Source organism: Aricia agestis, chromosome 17 (assembly GCF_905147365.1).
Source record: "Aricia agestis chromosome 17, ilAriAges1.1, whole genome shotgun sequence".
Lineage (NCBI taxonomy): Eukaryota > Metazoa > Arthropoda > Insecta > Lepidoptera > Lycaenidae > Aricia > Aricia agestis.
The window spans coordinates 10,951,726-10,977,860 of record NC_056422.1 but is presented as its reverse complement, the minus strand read 5'-3'; the positions used below and the strand labels follow the sequence as shown (position 1 = coordinate 10,977,860).

Sequence of the window (26,135 nt, the reverse complement as noted above, 5' to 3'; positions counted from 1 at the left end):
TTGTTAAGGTGTGTCGGGGGACCGCTTATGTAGATGTTTGATTTCACATAACAAGTTTAAGGATCAATTCACAGCGAACTGAATCGAGATCGAGAGAGAGAGAGTTGTAGTTTACTTGGCGGTCCCCCGACACACCTTGACAACAATTATGGACTAAAATATTACTTTACACAAGTTAGGAATTATTTGAAGTTTAAGGCAGTTAATATTATTTCATTACTTTTTAAAGTTGTTTGGCGGGGGTTTTTTTAAATTTCTTAATTTACTTGATATTATGCAGATAAATCAAGACCCTATGGATTTTAAAAGTATCAACACTCAACATTTTATAATGTAGTTTTGCGCTCCGGTGACCTTAAAGACTTCGTTTAGGTACTTCTTTTTATCAAACGACCTAGATGTTTTTCTAGGAAATGGAAATTGTGATTGTTATCGTCGTTTGCGGTTTACTGGTTAATGGAAGTGTAGTCAGTTTTTTTTTCTGATTTTCAGGTACATTGGATTTGTAATAAAACGTAGTCACAAAACTTCATATTAAAAATGACAAAAGCTTATGACTAGCCTCGTTTGATTTGTAGAATTAGTGATTAGCTATTGCAAATTACAATCAAATAGCAATGTCAGTTATTTTATTACTCATATGTATGTATTTTTCCTTATTTGATTAAAAGGTAGCTATTACAAACCATTTGGCAATTAGTATTCCAAAATGGTTACCACAAACCAAAATGACAGTAAGGAAATATCCTTGTTATGAAATGAACACATTATAATATTATTAGTCATTTAGGACCATACAAAAGGCATCTGTCATTTTGTCTTTAAATTCTGTTAGTATTTTTATTCCTTCGAATTTCTACTTTGCTCATGCTAAGCCTGTAAGGCGTTTCAAAGACAAGACCTTCACTTTTTGGTCTCCTTTTATTTTTGATTACTTCATATTTTTGATGAATATTAAAACGAAGCTACATTTTGAAGTCAATAATGAAATGTCCGGTAGAAAACAGATCCGGATTATCACTTTTGAAGCTTATTACGAAGAATTAAGGTTGAAAAGTAGTAAAATGGATATGTCGACTGTACTTACGTCATTGTCATCATACTTGTTGAGATCATCAGAGTTTAATATTAACTGGCAATATAAATTACTATAAATCTTTTCATAGCGAAGGTGAACCAAGTAATGCGAATTCTGTGAGAACAATAAGAAATAAAGGATGATTTGTGTGTGTTTTTATGGCATTTTTCTGAAACTAGGAACTGCCATACTTTAAAGATGTATGCAAGTTTAGATATAAGATATCGTCTAGAATCAAAAAATCGTTTTGTAGCAAATCTAATGTTGTGTTAATTCTAATCGTTTTGTCACTTTCAAAGTTAACTGTCAAAGAATGCAAATTATACAAATTTGCATTCTTTGACAGTTTTATATTTGCATATTTTGAAACATTCTGTTTCTTTAAAAATTGTTGCTTCGTTTTGATAAAGTTATTATTAAGATGATAAGATAAAATTACTATGATATAATATCTGTTGGCTGATAAAATTCGTATGGTAATCCTATATTACGTATAATGTGTTACATTATCACGATGATCGTGAAGCTACAGAATGTTTCTGAAAAATGTTGAAAATTCCATAAAATTATTTTATTCTTCAGACTTTGAATCTCAGGATGAGTCACTCTTCTGAAATGTTGGGTCGTGGATGTGATACTTCAACAGCATCCTGGCAAGTGTAATTTTGCGAGACTTGATTGGCTAGACGTTTCTAGTGGTCAACACAAAAGAGTTTAAGAACACATCCAAAAATGTAGGAAAAAAAAAACAGATAAAATATAATTTGGTGGACCTTGATAAAAATGATTTGTGAAAGTTAACCAGCAAATTAAAATCTAAAAGATATATAAATCACCCTGGTTAAATAATTTAGTTTTTGCACTCCTACGCCCGTTTAAGCTGTCAAGCTTAATAATCATTAACAAATAATGACTATTAAACGATTGCTGTCGATGCTTAAGTTTTGTTAACACTAATAGTGTTAATTAAAATGGGTAACGAAGTATATCCTATATTAATAATTTAACAGTATTCCTCCGTTTAGGGAAGTCTGTCCGTCGTGTCGACAAGCGACGTTGCGTGCTCCATTTGAATTGCAATCAGTGATATTTTCACTGAAAACACACTAGCAGACGTTCTAGTGATTTGATGAATATGGGTTGGATGTTTTGATGTTTAACGGAAATTGGACGCAGAATTTGCGTAATTGTATAAACAAAGTTATTTTTGTTTTAATAATCCATTTGATGAAGCTAACGAAACGAATAACCTGTGTTATACCACTACAGCTTAAAATACTAATATTTTCAAAGATAGCTTTTAAGCGACAACCAAAATTAAATATATAATAATAGAGTATGATCCAAATCTAAATTCATTATACAAACTATAATGTAATTGAACTACTCATAATAAATAATCACAAGGTACACTTGTCTTGGTGTAATGGTATGTTTAGTTACAGGAGTAATAAATATAGAAAATAACCAGGAATCTTATTAATAGAATCTTAAAATAGTGTTACGTGCTAGGGTTCGAGGATTTGGAGAGAAAGACCTGGTGACTCTCTTGAAGACTTTATTACACTGCACTAAACACTAGGTCACAACACTTAGCACTAAGTCCAAACACAAATCACTAGGTCCAATCACTAAGCACTATCACTGTCCTAGGTCGTAGCCAAGTCGCAGGTTTCACTGGTTCACTCACTATTGATCACTTGTTGTCGCCTCGAAGATCGCTCGAACTGAACTGACTCGCCGGGCCTGCCTGCGGCTTTTTATTTGGCGAGACGAATTCCAGAAAGTTCCCGATTCACGTAAACAAGTAAACAACCGTGGGAACTTTCTCGGAGGCTCGAGCATGTACCACAATAAAACTGCCGTCCTTACGATAAGTGCAGTAAGTTGAATTTTTTGGCAAATTTAATTTAGACCTTATAGACTCAGTCATAAGGTCTAAATTAAAACACGTAAACACGCAAACAAATAAACGGTAAACACGTAAACAAACATTGGACCTTTCTAGAAGGTTCGAGTATGTACTTTCGCACCTCCTGCCATCCAGTATTGAGTAGGGGATTTATGTTGCCTGTGTTCCCTCGGTAAGTTTCGCTGGTTTATCGCTAGATGGCACCACGTGTCCGTATACCATGTACCGTAACAATAGCATCACCAACAAAAACAGTTCTCAATCAAGAAAATGTTCTATTTATAATAGGATGACCATTCGGATAGAGCTATTAAAAATTCCTGTGTCGTGTACTTGCTTCGTTCCTAGATTCCTTCGCCATATCCTGATATCTAGGATAAGCATTGATTTATTGCGTTGGGGAGCATATCTCAGCATAATTGTTTCCTTCATCGAAATCTGATTGTTTATGTTATAACCTTTTTACTATTAGCTTATATTTTTATAATTAGTAAGCTTTATTGTATTAAGCAAGATCAGTGTTACCAAAAACTGTGGTTCTTATCTGCAATCTTTCCCACTATTCCTTGTTCTTCATATGTATGATAAAATGTTCTAAATATTTTAACAGTTTTTTCCCTTGTGCATTTATTGTTTGAAGTAACCCTAGCCCTTGACCAGTTTAGACCTAAAACTTTGGTGTTCTGCGTCCTTCAATTAAGGCAGCCTCTATTTCTCCATTTTAAGAAGTGCTCTCAATATTTCTGTCATGTATTTTCCCTGTGAACAACGTGCATGTCAAGGTTTCGTGGACATAAAGTGTAGCCTCAACATTGCGACACCCACGCTAGAGAGAAATGACTCATGGAAATGATATCTTTATAATATACCATATACCTGGCTACCTATTTTGATCCACGAGATAAGTAGATGGTATATTTACCCCAATGCTCCACGCATTTTCATTCTTATCATTGGATGCCGTGTCTGTTTCGTGACTAGTTTTTGGGTTTTTTAAGAAGGTCATCTATGTAATAGCGCTTTGGGTGGCTAACTTAAACTTGTTATTGGCTCTTAGTTATTATTATGTAGCTGTAAGTTTTCCTAAGAAAATAAAATAAATAAATAACAATATTCACATGTAACCTCTCAACCCCCATAAGGACACCAGCGACCGCGACAACAATAGAATAACAATAGATTTCCAAGAGTCCGCGATTGAAGGATAAGATAAAGCCACAGAAACCAGGCATAAGTCATGTGTGCAAAAAAGTATATTTATATTAAGAAATAAGAATAGTATATTATATTCTGTTAGCTTTCCGTTCAATCAGTGTTAATTGTTTGAAAGTTATCGATATTCGGTATTGTCGCTGGACTGCCAATCATAGAGATTAGAAAATAGTACTTGACTTTCTACCTTATTAGACTTGGCTTTGAATTTTCTCCCAGCTTGGCGAATCTTTGTTTCCGTTGCTCAAAGTAAAATTATTTTCAACTAAATGACCCGTCAAGCTTCGTATCACTTCCCTCGTAAATCGTAATATATATAAACCATCAATCGTAAAATATATATAAAGACCTCCACAAATATCTACTGTGTACTTACACCAAACATTTAAAATTGATATCACTAAAGTACGGAACAACTCCGGAATTCCTTATTTGGTTTTACACTTTTTATTGCTCAGTATTTGAGCCTTTTAAATAATGTTTCACGTAACGCAGCATTTACAATTTTAGAAGTTGCAAGTGCAGTTTGCAGTTACATCACTGCACTTTGGCAAGAAGCATGCGGAAGCGAGACAGTGAGGTCTATTTTAAATTTCACTTCACCAAAACTAATGTGCACGCGATGAGTTTTTACAATCATTCAATCTTGGGAGCGATTAATCAGAGCGAACGTGCGCCCGAAGACAGTTTTGTTCGCGATCAGCCCGAATCACGCAAAAACGTAGTTTACTTACAATTACTCGGAGAATTATAGTAAGGCTGCGTACACAAAGTCATTTTAATGTGCTGAATATGCGCTTGGTATTGGTTGGTAAAATTGATATTTCTTAGACCTTCAAAGTCTTGGTAACTGAAAAGTGTAACAGAAAAGTGTCGAATCCAAAAAAAATTACAAATATTACTCGCTTTATCGTTTCTTCTTCACAAATCGTATAATTCACCTTTGCTCAGTTACATCATGCTGTAAAAGCATCGATAGCTCGAAATCGAAAGGCGTAAAGGTTAAAAGAAGTTGCAAGTTTCCTAGTAGTTTTTCAATTATTTTCATCGGCGCCTTGAAAGGCGAATGGTGATAGGAGACACTTTCTCAAATGGGCCCGGTACGTGGTCAGTTGAGTCAGTTCCCCCGTTACAGGTCACTGCACTGATGCTGGTTGGAGAAAAGTACTATTCATATTATATAGTTTGTGTTATACATTTATCTAAGTAAACTTATATTTTTGTGCTACGCTCACAGTTATTAGCGTAAAATACTAGTTTACTGTTGGACATATTATTAGGATTCTCAAATATCCCCTCACCCCTGTTAGCTTAGAGAATAATATGTCTCTACAAATTTGGCGAATGGACCACCTCACATAATTGGTTTTATGACTCAGCTATCTGATTTTTAAATTAAACAATATGTAATCACTCATCAATATGGATTTATGTTTACTGAAGGATATCACATGCGCATCAAAATTTGACTTCTAATGTTGATGACTACAGCAACAGCTTAGAAAGATCCTAAAACTGGTAAAGTTTACCGATGCTACGCTGCACGTAACGACTTCCATTCGGAATAGTATCGCTGAAGAAATGGTCGTGCGTTTGACAAATAGTTTTGGCCGATGCGTTCGCGCATCTCCGTGACGGATTATCGTCTTTTCAACGGCTTTGCGAAAACGCGCCGGAGATGTGTGTGCCGCTTTCGTTTTCATGAAACTGAAAGTGGCGATGTTCGGCTGTGTCGTTGACTCGAATGTTTGTTTGCCACGCCTGGATGGTCGTATCCTATCGTGCTGCCATTTTGTGTGTTTTGTTTGTGTGGCACAAGCCAACGACCGTCACGTGTTTGAATCTGCTCCGATTAATTGTGATGATTGTTTTTGTGGATTGACCTTTGTCGTCCTCATGTGCTTTAGGTTCCAGTAGCCAACTGACCACTGCGTCCATTGCGTCATGATTCCATTCAGCGTCATACTGACACACTTTATTGCTTTTTGCATTCTTAATTTCTCATATTTTTGCATTATTAGTTCATATGACGAGTAAGTTGTTCAGTAGCTTAGATCTCATTTAGATTAGAGGTAGGTAGGTTATCCCCACTGGAAAAATGTCATTTCCAAATTGTGTTTCTCGCAATTCCAAAGTAGCATTTGCCTCTGGGCTAAAATATTATGTCGGGTTACTTTAGCGTTTATCGCATTGATATTTCCCACATGTTCCCACTCAGTAGGTATAATTTATATTATGCTTCCATGATTGCCAAAGTTGGTCGTAGGTCACATCCAGAATCTGTCCTAGACCTGAAGGTCAAGGCATTTTTCTTCACGTTTAGATTGTAACATCGGCTTCTCGTTCCCAAAACGTTTGTTACTGTATTGAAAATTCATAGGTTATTAATACTTAAGTTATACGAAGTATTCTTGATTATTAGCTCTTCAACGTCTTTAGCTCCTATTGATTTACTTAAACAATACTTCTTCTATACTCTACGGTTAATCCTTTGTTTTAATGTAACATTTTGATTACTTTTGATTTGAGTATACATTTTGATACTAACACATTATGACATTACACAATTAAGTCTAAGGAAAATGTAATAAATACCGTTTTAATTTACATATTACATTATTAAACTAAAATATACCGATGTTATATGAAACAAGTACAAAAAGGAAAGTCTAAATGTTTGCCGCGCATGGGTGATGCTATAAATAATGTATACTGTATTTACTTTATTTTTATACAAATTTCATATTGCATTACTGCAACTAAAACAGTGGCGAGGGCATGCCAGGCTAACCCAGTCACTAAACCACACTCAAGTATGAGGCAGATTTTTTGTCCTTTAACTTATATAAAATCATTTCTAGTCTATATTTTAACTAGAACGGCTATAATGCCTGTTTTTGTGGTTCCTACAAGTAACTTTTATGCACTCTTTCAGAGATGAAAATGTAGCCTTTACTTGCCGTTTCGGTTTCACTTAATTAGTCGGCATTCCCGAAGAGGAATCCGTTTTTTTTTTTTTTATCTCTTTGACTAATAGGATTTGCCTTTGCTTAGGCAGCACTTCAGCTGTTATCATTGTTTCCACGCTTTCGTCCTATGACCATCATCATTTTTTTCATGGTTGTTTTTTTTTTTTAATCTATCTCGCTTACGGGTTTTGCTTTTGCTGCGTTATGCGTACTTTTGCTTTTAGTATTGTTTCCATCCTTTGTCCTATGACCTATCCTCAATTTTCTCATGGTCATAATGAGTCATGATGTAACTCCATCACGTGCAGTTTAACGTTATTCAGCGTATTGTCGACAAGACGACAATGCGCTATTCAGTTTTCTAATGGTATTGTGGTGGTCCGCGTTACGCACCATCGCTATTGGTTTTCTATTCCGTACGTTGTGGTGACACCATGTGCGTTGTAGGTTCAGCTTGCAGTCAAATATTCATCCGGTGCTTTTGCTATTCTAAATCTATTGATACATTTTGGTAAACACTTTTTTTGGTAAAAAACTTCTCGCCGGGTTAGTTCCCGAACCGGTGGTAGGCATCATGTAGACGTTCAGAGAACATTTGCAAAAATTTATTCTGAATAAGAAAGTTTGAGTTTGAGAGTTTGAATTTTACTGAATGTTGGTATAGACTACAAAATTAAGTTGAAGCTTGGCTTGAATGTGATCTGAAAACTTTTTACGACATAAGTATTGAATAGCTATGCAATATTTTGCTTGGCTCCTTTTACATTTCATGTTTTTGGTGGGATAATAATTACGGTAAAGTTTTAAGTTTGTTAACGCTTGTTTTAGTGGTATCTTATTCATTTTTAATTAACATTGAAATTCATTCGTGTTAAATGGTTACAGTAACATAATTAAACTTTTCCGTGTTATTTTTCTACATTTGATTAGTACATCAGGTGTTGCTTATCACCAGTGTGTGTCGATTATAATATTCGACACATACGTGATTAAATTGCAAAAATAACTGATACTCGTAGGTTAGGGCTAGATAGGTATTTAAAAATTAAAATGTTTCCTCGGAAAATATAAGTTTTGGTTGAGTTGATAGTAAAGTTATTGCGTTCCATTTGAAACATATATTATATACTTAATCATGTTAGTGTCATCTAAAAAATCAGCCAAGTGCGAGTCGGACTCGGGCACGAAGGGTTCCGTACCGTTATAGACAAAAATAGGCCAAACATTGTGTTTTTGTATGGGAGCTCCCCTTAAATTTTTATTTTATTTAAATATTATTATTAATTATTAAAGTAGACATATAACTTTAAGGCCTTTATGAAAATTTCAAGTGCCTAGCTGTTGCCATTATTGATTACAAGCAAAAACGACCAAAAAAAAATTACGTTTTATTTTGTTTTTAGTATTTGTTGTTATAGCGGAAACAGAAATACACAATCTGTGAAAATTTCACAAGTCTAGCTATAGCGGTTATTGAGTTACAGCCTGGAAACAGACAGACGGACAGACATCAAAGTCTCAGTAATAGGGTCCGGTTTTTAACCTTTGGGTACGGAACCCTAAAAAATTAAAATGATAACTTAATTTTAATTTTAACAGTTTTACAAAAAATGTGTTTTAGCCCGGCCGCACATTATCCGAATTCTGATCAGAAAAATTCGAACGCCCCGCCCCACCCCGCTCATACCTACATTTTGAGTTTTTTGACACGTCAGAATTCTGATAGTATGCGGGGTCCACAACAAAGTGTGCCGGTAGGCGTTCGAATTTTTCTGATCAAAAATTTCAAATTTCGGATAATGTGCGGCCGGGCTTCTGTCTCTCAGTACGTCCGTTAGTCTTTATGCCTTACTCATGGGGGAGGTGGCGTATGTTAACCCATACAAGTATAAAACCACAGTTCTTATGCAAATGAAGCTCTCTTGTGTAGTGTGCTCTTTGTTGGTTCATGATTCATTGGCCCTGCCGATTTTAGGTCAAAGGGCTTAGTATGTTACTTTCTAATCTTCACACATTGCTGCTTATATTACATACCTGCTGCCTAGACAACGTTTTACACTACTATATTATTACCAGGTACTAGTAGGTATGTCTAGTCCTTGCCCCCCGTGTAGCGGGGTGGTGTCACGTCTGCAAAATGTAGATAATCGCTGGTAGAATTGCGGTAGGTTCTATCGTACGGCGTACCCGCAACTCTGCCTTAAGCGAGGAGTGGACCATGGGATTTTAGTGGGTAGACTACAGGAGTCCCACATACCCCGGCCGATATCCCCAATTTGCCGGGTATGCGTAAAGCGTTTCCCCATGTTAAAAGATATGTCTAGTCCCACAGCCTGAATATTTTGTGGTACACTTTACGGATAAACTATCACGCACATTGATTTGTGCATTAACAAAGTAATTTTTATTTATATCTAGATGTGTTATCACTTATCATGAGTCAGTCAAGATCAGTCATCATTAGTACATATCATTAGTACATATTATATTGTATAATACAGTCCGGTTTACATTATTCCAATCCAGTGCATTTCTGTTGGATTACTATAGGAATAATGTATGTAAACCATAAAGTTAATATACCTATTGCTGTCAAACGAAACCGAAATTGGTTTTCATCTGTGTGAAAAATATGTGTACATATACACTTACACAAGCATGATTGAACATGAATTCTATGAGATTAAATTGTCAGCGTGCGGCACGTGCCGACTGGACGTCAAAAAAAGATTGCTGCTGTCATGTATCACACGCCTCATTTTACCACGCAGTGTTACTGATAGTGACATCTCTCTTGCTCAGACTTTGTTTCTCTATTCCGCTAGGTATATTAATTTTATGATGCAAACAGAGCATTTTACAATTATTTAAGTAATTTAAATTTAATGAAGAGTTTGATAGAGAATGTATGGAGTTTATTATAAGATTAAATTACTTAAAGTTAAGTAATGATTGTATCCCTCTAACTAAAGTCTAAGTGCTTTCGTGAACGTACGTATTTTATTAAAAGGAACATAATATCTACGATTTGCCGAAGATCTCTTTATTTTAATTTCTGTGGGAGAACCTCGATTGCTCTTCAGTTCTCTGCAATTTGCATTAAAATAATTAATGTATGAACAATGAAGCTACCTGAATTTTCGTTTCAATTTATGCGTCGGTCTATCAGAATGAATAGTGTACAGACAAGAGGTTCATTAGTGATGTTGAATGGCAACATAAGTCACGGAGTGGTGATGGTACAATGCATGGCTATAGAGTATAGACTATAGAATTATAGAGTATGGAGTTATGAACGTACAATGAAGGTCTTCGTCTATTTTAAGTGGATGGCATGAAAAAATTTTTTTCTAACCAGTAGAGTGTAATAATCTTACTTCTTAGTTGGTAATAGATAATGTTTTGTCTTCCTAGTGAAAAGATGTTGTTCTGGTGATTCGAAAATCATCAGTAACCGCTGTTAGGCTAAAACTATTTCTCACAAGTTGTACCATAGATGCCATAGAGCGCAATGGGATCAAAACTGATGGGGCAACCTTTAGTCGTAACTCTCAACGTTGTTTGACTATAATCTGTCCTTTTTGGCTACCAAAATCAATAAAAACCGGCCAAGTGCGAGTTGGACTCGCCCATGAAAGGTTCCGCAGCAGCAATAAGGTTTATTTCTATGAAATTAAAAGGTTTTTGATTTATTTTTATATTTCAGTTGATTTAATGAAAGTTAAATTAAGGTTTACCATTTATGACGTATAAAAAAAACTACTTGCTAGATTTCGTTCAAACCAATTTCCGTTGATAGTAATGTACATCATATATTTTTATTAGACTTATCATGCCCCTACTTTAGAATTTAGAGGGGGGGACACACATTTTACCACTTTGGAAGAGTGTCTCTCGCAAACTATTCAGGTTAGAAAAAAATGATATTCCAAAGAAACCTCAATATAATTTTTAAAGACCTATCCATAAATACCCCACACGCATAGGTTAGATGAAATATTTTTTTTTGTTTCAGTTGTATCTATGGGGACCCCTAAAATTTTTAATAATTTTTCCATTTTTGTATCAAAATCTTAATGCGGTTCACAGACTACATCTACTTACCAAGTTTCAGCTCTTATAGTTTCGGAGAAAAGTGGCTGTGATATACGGACGGACAGACAGACAGACAGACATGACGAATCTATAAGGGTTCCGTTTTTGCCATTTGACTATGGAACCCTAAAAACCGGCGGAAACCAATCACCCAAAATGACATAGGAATGGGTTTCTGTTTTGATCTCTGCGTGAGTGACTACAACACACATAAATTGATCACTTTATTGCAATATTAAATTATCGTTTCTTTTTTTCAGGCGTCGACAATCGATGGCAGGCGAAAGGGAGCGTGCCTGTTCTGTCAGGAGTACTTCATGGACCTCTACCTATTGGCAGAATTAAAAACCATCAGTCTAAAAGTTAGTCCACAACTTGATTTTGTTTTATGTAGAGAGTTTTAACTAAGGAATGCAACTGCCAACTGTGAATATACTATCAGAGAAGTTGATTCCTAGGCAGATGGGGGACCTACGTAGTTTGATCGCGTTATGTCAAACCCAGCCGACAGATTACAAATATAACATTGAATTGACATGATCCGACCAGATGACGTTGGATGACGGCAGTTGACACTGCCTAGGAATCAGTTTTCTCGGATATACAATCATGTAGAGAAATACGAAAAAGAGCACTTACGAGCACGAGCACGTGCCAGACAGACAGACAGACCATACACTTTTATTGCAAACTAAATCGATTTTGCGTGATAAACGCATTTAGGCGCAATGATGTTTTGAGCAACATCCAGTAGTGCAATGAATTTGTAACTTTCAACTTCTCCTTCTTTTTTAAAAGTGACCTCCGTAGTGATTTGCCAATGTCATAACTGACAGCTTTTTTTCAACTTGCAGGTGACGACAGTCGACATGCAGAAGCCCCCGCCCGACTTCCGCACCAACTTCGAGGCGACGCACCCGCCCATACTCATAGACAACGGCCTGGCCATCCTCGAGAACGAGAAGATTGAGCGACACATCATGAAGTCGGTGCCGGGAGGACACAATCTGTTTGTACAGGTTGGTTTGAGAATTTAGAGCTGAGACTTGAGGAAATTGTGCAGACACTTGGCCAAAGGAGGAATAAAGTAAATAGCTTATATATTTGGCCAATACTAAAGAATAGAACAGCCACTTTGTTTGTTTGACTAATGCTTGGTACTACTAATATATATTCTGTGCTAATGCTTCATTCAGGTTTTTGTGCTCATTTTAGTAACGTTTATAAATTAATTGTGACGGCTTAATGCAAATCAGGCCTGATATTTTACCACAGGTTTAAGAATGATTTGACATTAAGTCCGCTCTTGTACCATCGAGAATTTTTTTTCCTAGGCAGTTGATAGACCAACATCACATTTTGGTCGGATCATGTCAATTCAATATTAATTTTGATTGGCGCTAGTAGGTCAAAGTGTGCTAATTCTTGACGACGCTCTCTAAAATTATATCGTTTAATGCAGAGAAGGCATGATATTTGATAACACAGGATAGCCGCAAGTCGCAACGCTGCCTAAAGATATATTATCACCACAATAAGTGCCAAATATTAAAAATGCCGCCATTTTTGTTTCCAGGACAAAGAAGTGGCGTCACTGATCGAGAACCTCTACTCGAAGCTCAAACTGGTGCTGGTGCGCAAGGACGAACAGAAGTCTGCGTCGCTGCGAGCTCACCTGTCCAGGATCGATGGCCTGCTGGAGCGCAGAGGGACCAGGTACTACGCCTTCTTCTTTTTTTAATGTAACTCCTGGAAAGTTTGCCAACGATAGATTAATAATTATTGTCGTTTGTTTTTATATTAACACGCTTTTATTTAAGCTTGGGCTGTATGTATGTAACGGAATATTTGAGCACGATTTTTACCTATCTCCAGTAGTCTAATTAATTCGAATCTTTGCATGCGCCAATGACAATGCAATAATTTGTTAAAATTTTGATAAAAAAGCGTTTTTGTAACTATTAAAGTTTGCCAGTGATAGATTTATAGTTTATTTTTATTAATTTTTACTGATGTATAGTCTGTCAAGAAAGTGTGTGTCTTTTTCAAATCAATCTAAGAAAAAAAATATCCACAGCTGAACATATAACCTCCTCCTTTTTGGAAGTTGGTTAAAAAAGGGATGACACTACGATGTTGTTGCCACTTTTTAATTTCTTCACTTTTTTGACAGACTAGTAGATAATAATAATTATCTTATATCTTTAACCTTTTAATCCCCAAGCGGCCGGATCCGGCCGCCACAGATTATACTGCAGCCATTCCGTCTACACCCAAGCGGCCGGATGTGGCCGCGCTCTTTCGTTCGATTGAATTACGTATTTCGTTGACTTAGAGACTACTTTTGTATGAAGAAGTTTGGTTAGTTATGATCTACGATAAATTTGCCACATTCTGCATGCAAAATATTATACAATCTGTGGTCGACGAATATTTGTCAGTCATTTGAAAATCGTGAATTTTTCGTGTGTGTTCTGCCATGTTGTGTTGTTTGTTTGATATTATTGATGGATTTAACGAATGTAAGTAGTAAAATAGTTTAATTTATTAATTATAATTTATAAATAGTTTTAGATAATCATTTGAAAGAAATACTTACATCGTAATAACTTCTAGTTTACACGAGAAAATTTGGTTGTTATTTATGTGATTTGAACGCGATTTGTTTAATATTTTTGTAAATAATTGACGTTAAAAGCGTATATTATCGTGTACAAAACGATTTAGATCCTAGTAATAGTATATAATGGTATCGTTTTAGTAAAATAATCAAGATAAAAATTACCTATTTATAACGGCTTTTTGCCGGCCGCAGCCATTTTGAACTTTATTTGTATTGCACTAAGGACGAAGTTTGCTTGTGTATAATACCAAAACCGGTTTTTATTACTCTTATCTCTTATCTGTTTATTGATAATAAGTTAAGTTATTTCAAAGAATTGTTTACATAAACAGTTTGTATAGCTCTGTGTTATTGAGATTATAATAATGTATTAATATATTTGTTGCGAAATAGTTAGAAACATAGATTTCAAAGTTTACAGTGATGAGACAAATATCACATCTGACTAAATACTATATTATGATGGCTTGATAGATAGAAAATTTAACATATATTATAATATTTTTCACTCAAACATAAAATATGGATTAGATGTAAGGTTATTACATTATTTGTACAAAGAGGGTAGGCCGGGTGCCATTTTTTTTTGCAAACCACGTACCCTACATTTTTGCAAAGATTTTGGCACTTACTGAAGGGTTAAACGAGCAATTCTTGTATATATATAATTGGAATCTCGGAATCGGCTCCAACGATTTTCATGAAATTCGATAAATCGATCTAGCTAGGAATCATTTTCAGAAAATGTCTTTTTATTCGTGTTTTATCGATAATCGATAAACTGAAAAATATGACTCTTCCTGACAGCTATTGGCGAGTAATAATACTATTTTGTTAGCAACAAATTGTTTTAACGACCAGCAGATGGCGTTATTAAGTAACACGAAGTCAATGAGTGTTTGCTATACCGAGCAAAGCTCGGTCATCCAGGTACTTATCTGTTATACTACGAATAATAAAAGCTATTATAATAACAATATGTTATTGTAATATTTTTCAATATAAAAGACAAAGATTTGCTGCTGATGGATCAACACGCAAAGCAATCCCTTGAAGCTCCTAGCTTGAAATTAAAAAAAATATGTGTTCCACTTATGATGTAGATTGTAGGGCGAAATAATAAAAAAAAAATATTGATAAAATTGAAAAGTTTATTTGCAATTTAACTCCGTTGAAGCCAATCAAAAAGGGTTTTCACAACATTTTACAAAGTTTTTTATTTTCTAAGTAAAGTTGAATCTCATTAGATATATTATTAATCTCACTTTCAGGTTCCTAACGGGCGACACGATGTGCTGTTTCGATTGCGAGCTGATGCCGCGCCTGCAGCACATCCGCGTGGCGGGGAAATACTTTGTTGACTTTGAAATACCGGTAAGGACTAAATAGTTACTAAAATGACCTGGGGGGTGAGCCAAAATCTTTTCGTTTTCGCTTCATTATAGAATCGGCGATGAAAATGTATGGAATTGACATAGGCGTTCGTTAATATGACGTTGACGTTCCACTCGTCTTATGTCAATTCCATACATTTTGATCGGCGATTCTATAACGAAGCGAAAACGAAAAAGTCTCGGCTAAATGGCCTGTTGTGTCATTTTTATTCGTATTTGTATTATAACTTGTTGATTGTTTTGTATACTTACAAAAAACTGTTAAATAAAATAAATAAGACTAATAGTTATAGTGTAGCTTATTTTATTACAAAAAGGGGGTAGAAAATTGCGGGTAGTTACAAAAAACGTTGAGAAAATAGCGAATATTTTAAATAAAGGTGGTTAAGGTGACGCCGCGTTAAAGTAAAAAATAGTTTTGGATATGTTTTAGATCGCTTGTTTTCTATTGAAATTAGAAAACAAGAAATGGAACAGCAAGAAATTGAAAGGGCGTAAGCGACAAAATGGCTTTTGTCGCGTAATTTAAAACCATAAATATATTTCATATAAGCTATGGGCAAATTATAGTGTATGCTTGAACTAATAATTTTGGAAGCTTAAATCACTCTCCTTTGTTGGCAAAATTAGAATCCCTATTTTTATAGAGGTCTTTTTGATTAATTATTCTGTGTTATAAAAGTTAACTAATCGTGTTATGCTATGGGTAATTGAAAGACAAAGACATGATGAATACTGACAAGTGACAATGAACTTTAATTTCTTAGCTTTAGTCATTGCTTAGAAAAATCGATATCGCTGCAGCCAAATTATCAAGGCGTCACCTTAATATGTTGTGTTTTGGCTAACGTTCCGGACGTTATTGGACGAAAAGGTTCAAGCCCTTTATTATGTGACCCATTTTTATTTCTTCTAAGCTTTTAATGCAGTGCAATTTTTGTAAATAACAAAAAAAAACCTTCCAGACGAGTTTCCGCGCGCTCTGGCGTTACATGTACCACATGTACCAGTTGGACGCATTCACGCAAAGCTGTCCCGCAGATCAGGACATCATCAACCACTACAAACTCCAACAGGTAAACCTCCTTTTTATCATGTTACGTCAAAATGACAGCTGTCAAAGTGTTCTATATTCAAAATTTTCTCATGTCTGTGGTTTTTAACTGTCAACTTAATTTTGAATCTATCTGGTAATATCTAATAATGCTAGCTTTTTATAGCAATAAAACTAGCTAACTCTATTGACGAAAAATTGTAAGTTAAGAAATAAGTTTATCTTGTTTAGAGTACCTAGTATTATAATCGTTACTGTCTATCTTCTATGTGCAATTACTCTCTTTGCTGTAGAATACTCTCCGGTTTCAATATGTTTTAAAACTTTTGTCTTCCTTCTTTCTATCATGTATCCTTAATACCACAGCAATCGTCAAAAGGTTTGATCATGTCGCCGACGCTGTCGCGACAACGCAAAGACGAAACGACACCGGTACGTTGTGTGTGTTGTGAATCACGTCACAATCACGTGGGTGAAAGAGAGGGAAATAACCATATCATACGGCTGTCTCATAGATAAACGTCTCCTGCGCTGCTTGAGTTGAACCATAGACAAAGTACACAATGGATTTTAAGTTTTTGAAATTTAAATTGTACCATTATAAAAAACAAACAAATAAGGTGTTCTGTACCAATAACATATTTTTGATTACTTTTGAAAGTTTTTTTTGGTAAGGCGGATAAGTTTGTAACATAAAATTTTAAATTTAATTGTCTTATTTGAATATAATATTATAAGGCAAATTTATTTATATTGCATTGGCTAATTATCATAATTTATTCTTGAAAGGATTGTCCACATTAAATATTGTACTATCTTGATTTATCAAGTTGACACGCATTTGACCCATCAGCTAAAATGGATTTTCACAAATAATTTCATGGCTTATTTACAAAAAAAATATATATAATTCGCTTCCTGTGACGTCACTCATTCATAACCGTGGTTTAGGATATGGTAATAATACAACGCTTGAAATAATACTTAATTTACAGCATTATTTGCTAAGGACAGGTTTGGTCTTGACTTATACTTCTCACAGTTGTAACTTTCCAGTGAAATGAATATGTTTTAACGTTCATGTTGCACGAGTCTTTAATTGTATTAAAAATACACCATGACAATAATTTTATGTGACCATGTTAGTAAATAATAAATAAAATATGACCCGAGTCCCGACTGCTTTGCCTTATAAACCCAAATGTTAAAAACCAACTAGAGTGTGAAAAAAATAGAGTTCGACAAGGCTGTTTATGAATGTGGCGAGAAAAGGAACTAACGCTTCTATCATACAAAAACGTCATTTTTGACAGTTCTCCTTTACCAGCAGCGCACATTGACTGACACTGACAAAAATATAACTCTCCTTTTGGTACAGTCGGGTGAAAATGCTTTTTTTTTGTTACTTAAATACTAATACTTTTTTTAACTTCCAGGCACTGAAAATGAAGAAACATGAGGAGCTCGAAACGCCAACGTTCACGACTTCCATTCCAATCGACGTAAACGACTTAAATAACTCCGAGCAGTAAAGCGGCAACTCACGGCACAGTGTTGCCAACAATAAAAATATTGTTACTTAAAATGCCAATTGCAATTTTACATTTTTTTACATGACATACTTTTGACCAGAGTCCGAACATTCAAAATCTATATTCGAATTGATCGCAACAGTTTTTTACGATTGACTGATACATATTTCAATAGATTCGTACAAAGTTGGTATTTATGTATTCTAAATTATTTCTACACTTAGACGATTATTTATCGACTGGATATTTTCGTATTCATAAGTATTTACTTGAAACCTCTTTACGGGGGTGTTTGTGGCCATTATGTTGGTTTCCATGAGAAAACTTTTCTTTGCCTAAACTTTTTTCAATGGCAGAGGTACGAAATATTTTTTTTTTATAAAAACGTACACTTAATTAGTTCTATTAGGATTAGAATAGACACAACGAATAAGGATATTGAAATATTTTTGTAATATATTCACAATTTAGATTTTAAGATTCGTTTACAGTATTTTTTGACCACTTTATTTTAGTCCTGTAGTTATTTTTCCCCCACAATTTTGTATCACCCTCTGCCTTCTTGAACGGTTAATGTGAAATTGTTATCGCTGTTTATATTTTAATCTCTTGCCTGCCTCTTAAAATATTATCTTACCTTGCAAAGGTAATAAAATATATATTTACTTAGTGTAATATTTTGCTTGCCAGTGCCGGTAAAAACTTAAATGTTAAACTGTTTTGCCGTTATTTGCATATATTTCCTAGCACTGGAAAATAATGTTACTGCTTCTTTACAATGGTGTAGTCAAAGTAGGATTAAGGTGCAAAAAAATTGGAATTGGTGATGGTTAAGAAAATTCTTTACCAAGTGCCCACCGATGTTGTCTGTTCCACTTGTTTAAAGTTTTTATGGTGTTTACAAACGACAGCATATACAAGATGTTAGTGTTAAATAAATAACTTTTTCTATGAGACCAATGCCCAAACTCAAAAAAATCCGCCTTCATACCCATACATATTGCCGATCTGGGCATGCGTATATGGGTATGAAGACGGCATTTTTTTTGAGTTCCCAGCATTGTTCTCATAGAAAAAGTTGTTCACTTTGACGGGCTCATTTGATGGTTTTAAGGTTAACGGTGTTTACACAAGCACACTGTATTTTCGATATACTATAAAATCACAAATGTTTAGAACATGAACACTCTTGACGGATATGGCAGTATTTGCCAATCTCCTTTAAAATCTGAAAAAGTGGACGCAAATCCGTACCACAGCATATACATTATACACTATCTTGATACGTATTATTGTTATTAAATTAAACAACTTTTTGTACCTATTCGCCGGCGGCGGCCGGCCGGTGGTAATGCTGCGTTCATTTTAAATACTTTTATAAAAATTTATTCTGCACTAATTTTACTTTACCCGCCATTGCTTTGTTTTATCATAAGTAAGTAAGAGAGGCTTTAAATTAAACCACCTAAACGACAAATATCTGAAAGGTATTTTATTTGTTAAATATAATTTACATTATGTATGGTGAAACAGTTTTAGTACATACAATAGAAATGGCAAAATATCACCTCGTTTTTGGATAATGTATAAAATATTAATACTAGGTGTTAATGTTATGTTAAGAAATAAACCTGGATAAATATTATTTTTTATTTGAGTTTTATTTTATTTTATTCCTGTTGTTTCTTTTGGGTTGAGCATGTTTCGGTTTTTGCTTTGCCTTTGGTTTTTATTTTAAAGTTACAATGAATATGTCTTAAAAATATGTAACACATTTCTATAAATAATTAAATTCAAAATTATAGAACAACAGATATACCACAATCTTAAAAGAATTATATAAAAAAACACCTAGAAGAAACCAATTTATTTAACAAAAATTCTAAACATTTTGGTATAATAAATGACCACTGCACCTGTATGAGATTATAAACAACAAACATAAAAAAATTGAATTAAAAAAAACCCTGCCAAAAAACTTTAAAAAGTAATGAAATAATATTTACTGACTTTAAGTATAAATAATTCCTAAATGTAAAGTAATATTTTAGTCCATAATTGTTGTCAAGGTGTGTCGGGGGACCGCTAATGTACATGTTTGATTTCACGATGACAGAACATTATAATTTAAGGGTCAGATGACAGGTCACAGCGAACCGAATCGAGACAATCAACGACTTGGACATACAAAAGCAGAAGTCGCTGTTGTCGTAGTTAACTTGGCGGTCCCCCGACACACCTTGACAACAATTATGGACTAAAATATTACTTTACATTTAGGAATTATTTAAACTTAAAGTCAGTAAATATTATTTCATTACTTTTTAAAGTTTTTTGGTGGGGTTTTTTTTTAATTTCTTAATTTAATTTTATTTCATGCTTTTTAAACTTTTGTTGGTTATAGTGCAGAATAATATGCAAAGAATACAGTCTATGAATGTCCTCTTGGATGAGCCCGTCAATATGAGCCCAAACATGAAACCCTGAACCACTGGGTTCATACGGAGCTCGGCTCCTATAGAATCCAGGTGATGCTGCAGCAGCAGCATTCAAATATTTACTGTTTATCTACGTCTTACTGACTGTCGCAATTAAAATGAGCCCAAACACGAAAATCTGCTCTAAGTTGGTGAGGAGTTGGGTATCCTATAGATTACCAGGTGATGCTGCAGCACCAGGTCAACTTTCCAATAATGTGTATATGTATACTGTATATTCACAAATGTCACGAACGAAAATATTAAACCCATCAAACGACTGTAAGTTGCTAACGACCTTTCATGAACCAGATAAACCCAGATTTTTCAGCAATGCGCAGGTTGATGATGAATTATAGCTAAGAACACTCTCGATCATGTCAGCTTTCAAACAAAAAAAAACTAGATCAAAATCGGTCCACCCGTTTAGATGCTACGATGCCACGGACAGATACACACACAGACAAACAGACAGACAGACACGTCAAACTTATAACACCCCTCTTTTTTGTCGGGGGTTAAAAATACATGAAAAGAATGTCTCCAAGGTAATTAAGTTATTTATTATGATAACAATTGGTAATTTTCTCAGGTAGGTATTAATTTATAATAAGTTATAATTAAAAATTAAACAACCTTGCATACCTTGAAATAGAAACAATGAGAATAAACTTAAACATATAACATAAGTCTCATACTGTAAGTACAATCAGAAATCATTCAAATTACCAAAAGGTGCCTGCACATTATTACATCAGGCTGTAAAAAATATGGAAAATATTTTTAGAGAGATCACTAATAGATAAAAATGTATGGAAAAGAGCCCAAATAATTTGTGTTACATCTTGCTAATGCGGTATTGGCATAGTTTTTATAAATTGATTGGTCCTTTTGTATTTCTTAAGATTGATGTAGCGTTTAATCAAGAAGTAAAATTAATTGTTACTTGCCAGTAACTTTTGTTAAAAAAATAATATTCCATAGTGGCCATAGAGCTGTAAAAAATTTTAAACAGTTTAGGTTCAGCAGAAGACCAACATGTTATATATTATTATGTTTAATTATAGTATTGATGAAAATAATAACATTATTATAGCTTTAGCTTTTGTGATATGTAGCTTTTGTACTTTAAATAAAATTTTCATACTTTGTCTTTTTCTTATTTGTTTAATTTATTTAAATACATCTATGATTACAACAGAGAAATATACATATAAATAGAAAAAATATTAAATAAATTAAAAAATATATTTATATTTTATACTTTTGTAATAAAAAATTTCTGTTTTAATTAGTCATTGGTAAAATTTTCTTATCTAACTTAATCTTTTTCGAGCTCCAATCATTTGAATAAACATCTTTTGGTAACAATGTAGTAAGAAACACATGCGTAATTATTGCAGTTAATCCCCAAATCTTATAACCATTAGCCATAAACACAGGTAAGATATATCCATTTTGAAATTGGGTATAAAATTGATTTTTTGGGTTGCACAATGTTTCTAATGAAACTGCAAACACTACTGACACCTCGTTTATGTTAATATTTAAGTGTTCTTCTTTTAAATCCATTATGCTGCCTATAACTGGAGTAATCATTATTTGATTGTTCCTCCCCGGAAATGACGGTCCGTACCCCCAAACCTCAACATTTTCTCGATGTAATCCAATTTCTTCTTCGGTCTCTCTTAAGGCAGTTTCGATAGGTGTTTCGCCTTTGTCTGTCTTCCCTCCCGGAAAAGAAATCTGTCCGCTGTGGCTCTTCAGATTTGATGATCTCACAGTATATAGTAATGAGGAATAACTGTCTATACTACACAGTGGTACTAATACAGCAGCGGTGGGCAGTGACTTTAAATCGATATTTGATTTAGATATCGTAGGAACACGTATATTCTTAAAGTTTTTCAGGCACCGTTCTCGAGATGCGGCCGAAAAAATGTTCTGAACCTTAAAAGCTGTAGACGCCATTCTTTTTCTTACATAATATGTTTATTTGAGGAAATACAACACGTAATACTGAACTTTGAACACTTCCACATGACTGTTTTTTGTTATTTGGCTAGATAAATGATAATTTGCACATCTTTGATCAAAACAATTTTTAGAATTTCTGCCACAAAATTTCTGCTTGTGACAAATTGAAAACTGAACTGACGTTTGACAGTCACTGACAGTTCTTTTTTCTTTCTTATGGCACTTCGGCTATAACACTGATCTCCATTACTTGTATAATGGAGGTCAGTGGGCTATAAAAACCATTTAACAATATTATAAAAAAAGAACGATGCTGAAAATTTTATTATTTAATTAGAATATTATTTTCCCGCCATATATTTTATACTCGACACTGGGCCATGGTTAATTTTGCCGGGGATACGAAAGAGTATATACCGTTGTGTTTTTGTATTATTTTCCTAAAATTGTGTTATTTCGGTTTTTGATGTTTAATGTTGGTAGAATATTAACTATTAAATATTCGATGTCGTGCACAAGGGTGGGCAAGTGATACAACTTCAAGAAATGTGCTATTTTGTGTTCCCTCTAAAACTCCATCGAAAGTTTAGTAAAGGGTCTACCACTATACTAAAACAACTGACTTGACTAGTTGACTTTACTGACTACTTTTTTAGACATTTACTAGACTTTCGACTTGACGATAATCTGGAAAAACAACTTTTAAATTTAAATTTTGTAAACTTATCACGAAAAAAAATTTTATCCCGCCATATTTTACTTTACACTGGCCATGGTTAAAAATCCGAGCGCCATAATAAGAAAAAGAAAAAAAAAAGATGTCATTTGTCAACATGACATTTCTCGCATAGTCTCGCAGCTCGCTTTTAACTTTTTGTTTGCTTTTTGTTTGCTTTTTGTCGTCTGTTGTGCTTTTATGTTCATACATTTATACTAACAGTATTAAATTGTAAGGTGTATAGGACTAACCCTAGATTTTTCAACAGTCACCGTACGCGTCTCATCATACCGTAACCTTGTTTCTTCATAAAGCCATCTCACAAAGTAAAGTCTTTGCCAAAACACTCTGATACTGGCAACTCACAAAGGAGCCATTAATAAAAAAGAAGAAGAAGAACTTTTTGTTTGCTTTTTGTCGTCTGTTGTGCTTTTGTAGGTATAAATTATTAATTTGTGTTAAAACAGTTGAAAGTATTAAGTAATCACAAATTAATAAAGTTAGTATAGAAACTTTATCATGTCTTTATCGCCCCAAGACTTATTATCAGCAGAAGGTCGGGAAAAATGTATAGAGAATTTAAAAATTCTACCTGTGTTTACATCAGAAGACGAGAAACCTAAACTAAATGCTGCGGTATTGGTGCCCCTTTGCGTACAAAATAACGAAGTCCATTTGCTGTATACACTGAGGTCGCCCAATCTGAGAAAACACAGCGGTCAAGTGTCTTTTCCCGGTGGTAAGATGGACGGAAACGAGACGACAACGGACACAGCTTTACGGGAGACCGAGGAAGAAATCGGGTTCCCGCGCAGCGATGTGGAGGTATGGTACAAAATGCCATCTTTCTACACCAATAATAAGAAAGAAATGTGCCTAACACCTGTAGTAGGGGTGTTAAAAAACTTTGACATGAATAACTTGACTGCTAACGCGGATGAGGTAGAGGAAATATTCACAGTGTCAATGCAAGCCCTGTGTGATGTTAACAACCATGCATATTTGATAGATGAAGATGTTATAGCACCAATATACTACTCCGGCAAATATAAGATTTGGGGGATTACTGGTTTCATCACTCATTTGTTTCTCCAGGCATTCTTACCCAATATATACCACCCCAACTTCACTAGAAAACAGTATAAGTTAGAAGAACTTCAACCATCAAAAATATGAGAGCTAGATTTTAAACATAGTTAATATGGGCTTTATGGGGTTAAAAAGTATTAAAAGCTTTGATTTTTAAATGTAAAAAGTAGTAAATAGTTAGTTGAAATTAAATATTTATATTAGCTCTTACTACTAGTTGGGAAACACTTGTATGGTAGTTTGTCATAAAAGACAATAAAAATCCATAGCACATTTTAAAATTTATATATTTACAATAAATACTGCTGCTCTGTAGCTTATTATTACTTGGAGAGTTGCACTATTGGCCATAGCCCTGTAAATAAAAAAATGTAATTATACATTACAATATTCCACAACGCAAATGTGATATAAATTATTAAATATGTGATATTTTATATTGGTAAATATATTTATTTTTATAATAATAAATATTTTAATTTCCTTTTAATAAAATACAAGATACTTTGACTTTATCAAAGGTACGCAACTTTTTACCTATAGAAAAACAAACAAAATTTATGTTTAAATTATAAGGTTTTAGTTTTTATCTATAATAATTCACCACTACTTTTACTTGATTTGTATCAAAATATTAATCAACAATACTTTAAAGCAGATAAAATCCTGCCAAATACTCATCTGAGTACTGTGCAATAAAATACACAAACTGCATTCACATGTCAACATATTTAAAATAGTTACCCTTCGAATAAAATACTATCCAGAATTTTAAATTTGCAACTTACATCACTGAAGTCAAAGGAGTCACAGCGGTCCTCCTTAATTATTTCCAGTTTAATATTTTCTGTGAGCAATAAATGGTCCGCAGCACATTGGAACTCACACAAATTGTCGTAACTCTCTCTGTTAGATGCACACACTGGGAGGTATATTTTAAAACATGGACAGGACTTTTTATTTGAAACACGTTTGTATGGTGTGCTGTAACATGATACCGCCATCAACGCAACAAGGAGGACTGAAATGGAAATTGAAATAAGACAGTGCACTCAAAAATTATAATACTAAATCTTATATCTTTAAATGAGCAATTCTTTCGATCTAGCTAGTAATCATTTTTAGAAAATGACATTTTATTTGTGTTTTATCGAATACCAAGCAAAGCTCGGTCAAATAGCTAGTAATATATTAATTAACACACAGAAGAAAATTAATCCCTTTACTAATAAATGATCATTGTGTATACAGACATCAAAATGTTTTATTCTAGTCTGCTACATTAGGAACGGAGATCATTGCTTTAGTAAGGGGGTGGAAATTTTAACTATTGTCAACATCAAGTTGAACAAATAAATTTTTTATAAGGTAACAAAAAAACTTAATAAATTTCCATTGCTTTTGCAACTATCTTACCAATTACTTTCCCGTTCATTTTTATACAAAACACTTCTGATTTAAAGACTACGACAATGAATCTAGCATACCTGAGTTTTACTTATATATAATTTCTGTGTGATAAAATTACAATAAATACGATAAAACGTTACTAAAGTTTGCTTGTCCTCAATTTTGGAGTGCAGTTAAAATAAATTAAGTTCATATCTTATGTATTTTACACGTGCTACTATCTTTTTTATAGATCAATTAATGTCTTAGCATTTTCTGAAGTGCTAAATATTGTCATTACTGATGTACTTGAGGTGCAACCAAGTAGTCTTTTTTAAGTTCGGGTAAGTAACATATTACTGTGATACAGGTAATGCAAAACTTGTAAGTAGAAGAGGTTCCAATATATATTTTAGATATTACTAGCTGTCCCGGCAAACGTTTTTTTGCCATATAAAGTATTTCACCCATATTATTTTATTGAAGTGACTAACTGGCAACGTCCATCGCTATCCAGTCGCACAAACAATGGTCGCCATCAGTCTCGAGTTGTAATAATTTACTATTATTTATTCAACAAATGCACTTATCGATATAATAAGTACCCAGTAGCCGA

General features: G+C 34.0%; 4 protein-coding genes across 5 annotated transcripts in view; 2 read left to right on the top strand and 2 right to left on the bottom strand.

The window, feature by feature from the left end:
• LOC121735493 (chloride intracellular channel exc-4) overlaps positions 1-18,443 on the top strand; it is a 37,396-nt gene extending 18,953 nt beyond the window's left edge. Inside the window, exons 2-8 of one of the 2 annotated variants that reach the window (XM_042126338.1) lie at positions 11,527-11,628; positions 12,121-12,285; positions 12,843-12,982; positions 15,161-15,263; positions 16,249-16,359; positions 16,704-16,769; positions 17,774-18,443. In XM_042126338.1, the coding sequence (XP_041982272.1) occupies positions 11,527-11,628; positions 12,121-12,285; positions 12,843-12,982; positions 15,161-15,263; positions 16,249-16,359; positions 16,704-16,769; positions 17,774-17,869 (783 nt within the window). In that variant the 3' untranslated portion in view covers positions 17,870-18,443. The remainder of the gene's footprint in view (positions 1-11,526; positions 11,629-12,120; positions 12,286-12,842; positions 12,983-15,160; positions 15,264-16,248; positions 16,360-16,703; positions 16,770-17,773) is intronic. The other variant, XM_042126339.1, reaches the window with a different exon arrangement.
• A 3,175-nt stretch (positions 18,444-21,618) lies between these two features.
• On the bottom strand, positions 21,619-22,484 carry LOC121735500 (nucleoside diphosphate-linked moiety X motif 8-like). The gene has a single exon (XM_042126346.1). It carries the CDS (start codon positions 22,315-22,317, stop codon positions 21,634-21,636), a length of 684 nt encoding a protein of 227 aa, XP_041982280.1. The 5' UTR covers positions 22,318-22,484; the 3' UTR covers positions 21,619-21,633.
• An 892-nt stretch (positions 22,485-23,376) lies between these two features.
• On the top strand, positions 23,377-24,532 carry LOC121735501 (nucleoside diphosphate-linked moiety X motif 8). Its single transcript, XM_042126347.1, has one exon. The coding sequence runs from the start codon at positions 23,561-23,563 to the stop codon at positions 24,215-24,217; it is 657 nt and encodes a 218-aa protein (XP_041982281.1). The 5' UTR covers positions 23,377-23,560; the 3' UTR covers positions 24,218-24,532.
• On the bottom strand, positions 24,400-25,621 carry LOC121735508. The gene is made up of 3 exons (XM_042126355.1): positions 25,547-25,621; positions 24,919-25,151; positions 24,400-24,485 (listed from the first exon to the last, which is right to left on the bottom strand). The coding sequence occupies exons 1-3, from the start codon at positions 25,563-25,565 to the stop codon at positions 24,471-24,473; spliced, it is 267 nt and encodes an 88-aa protein (XP_041982289.1). The 5' UTR covers positions 25,566-25,621; the 3' UTR covers positions 24,400-24,470.
• Between the last annotated feature and the right edge of the window lie 514 nt (positions 25,622-26,135).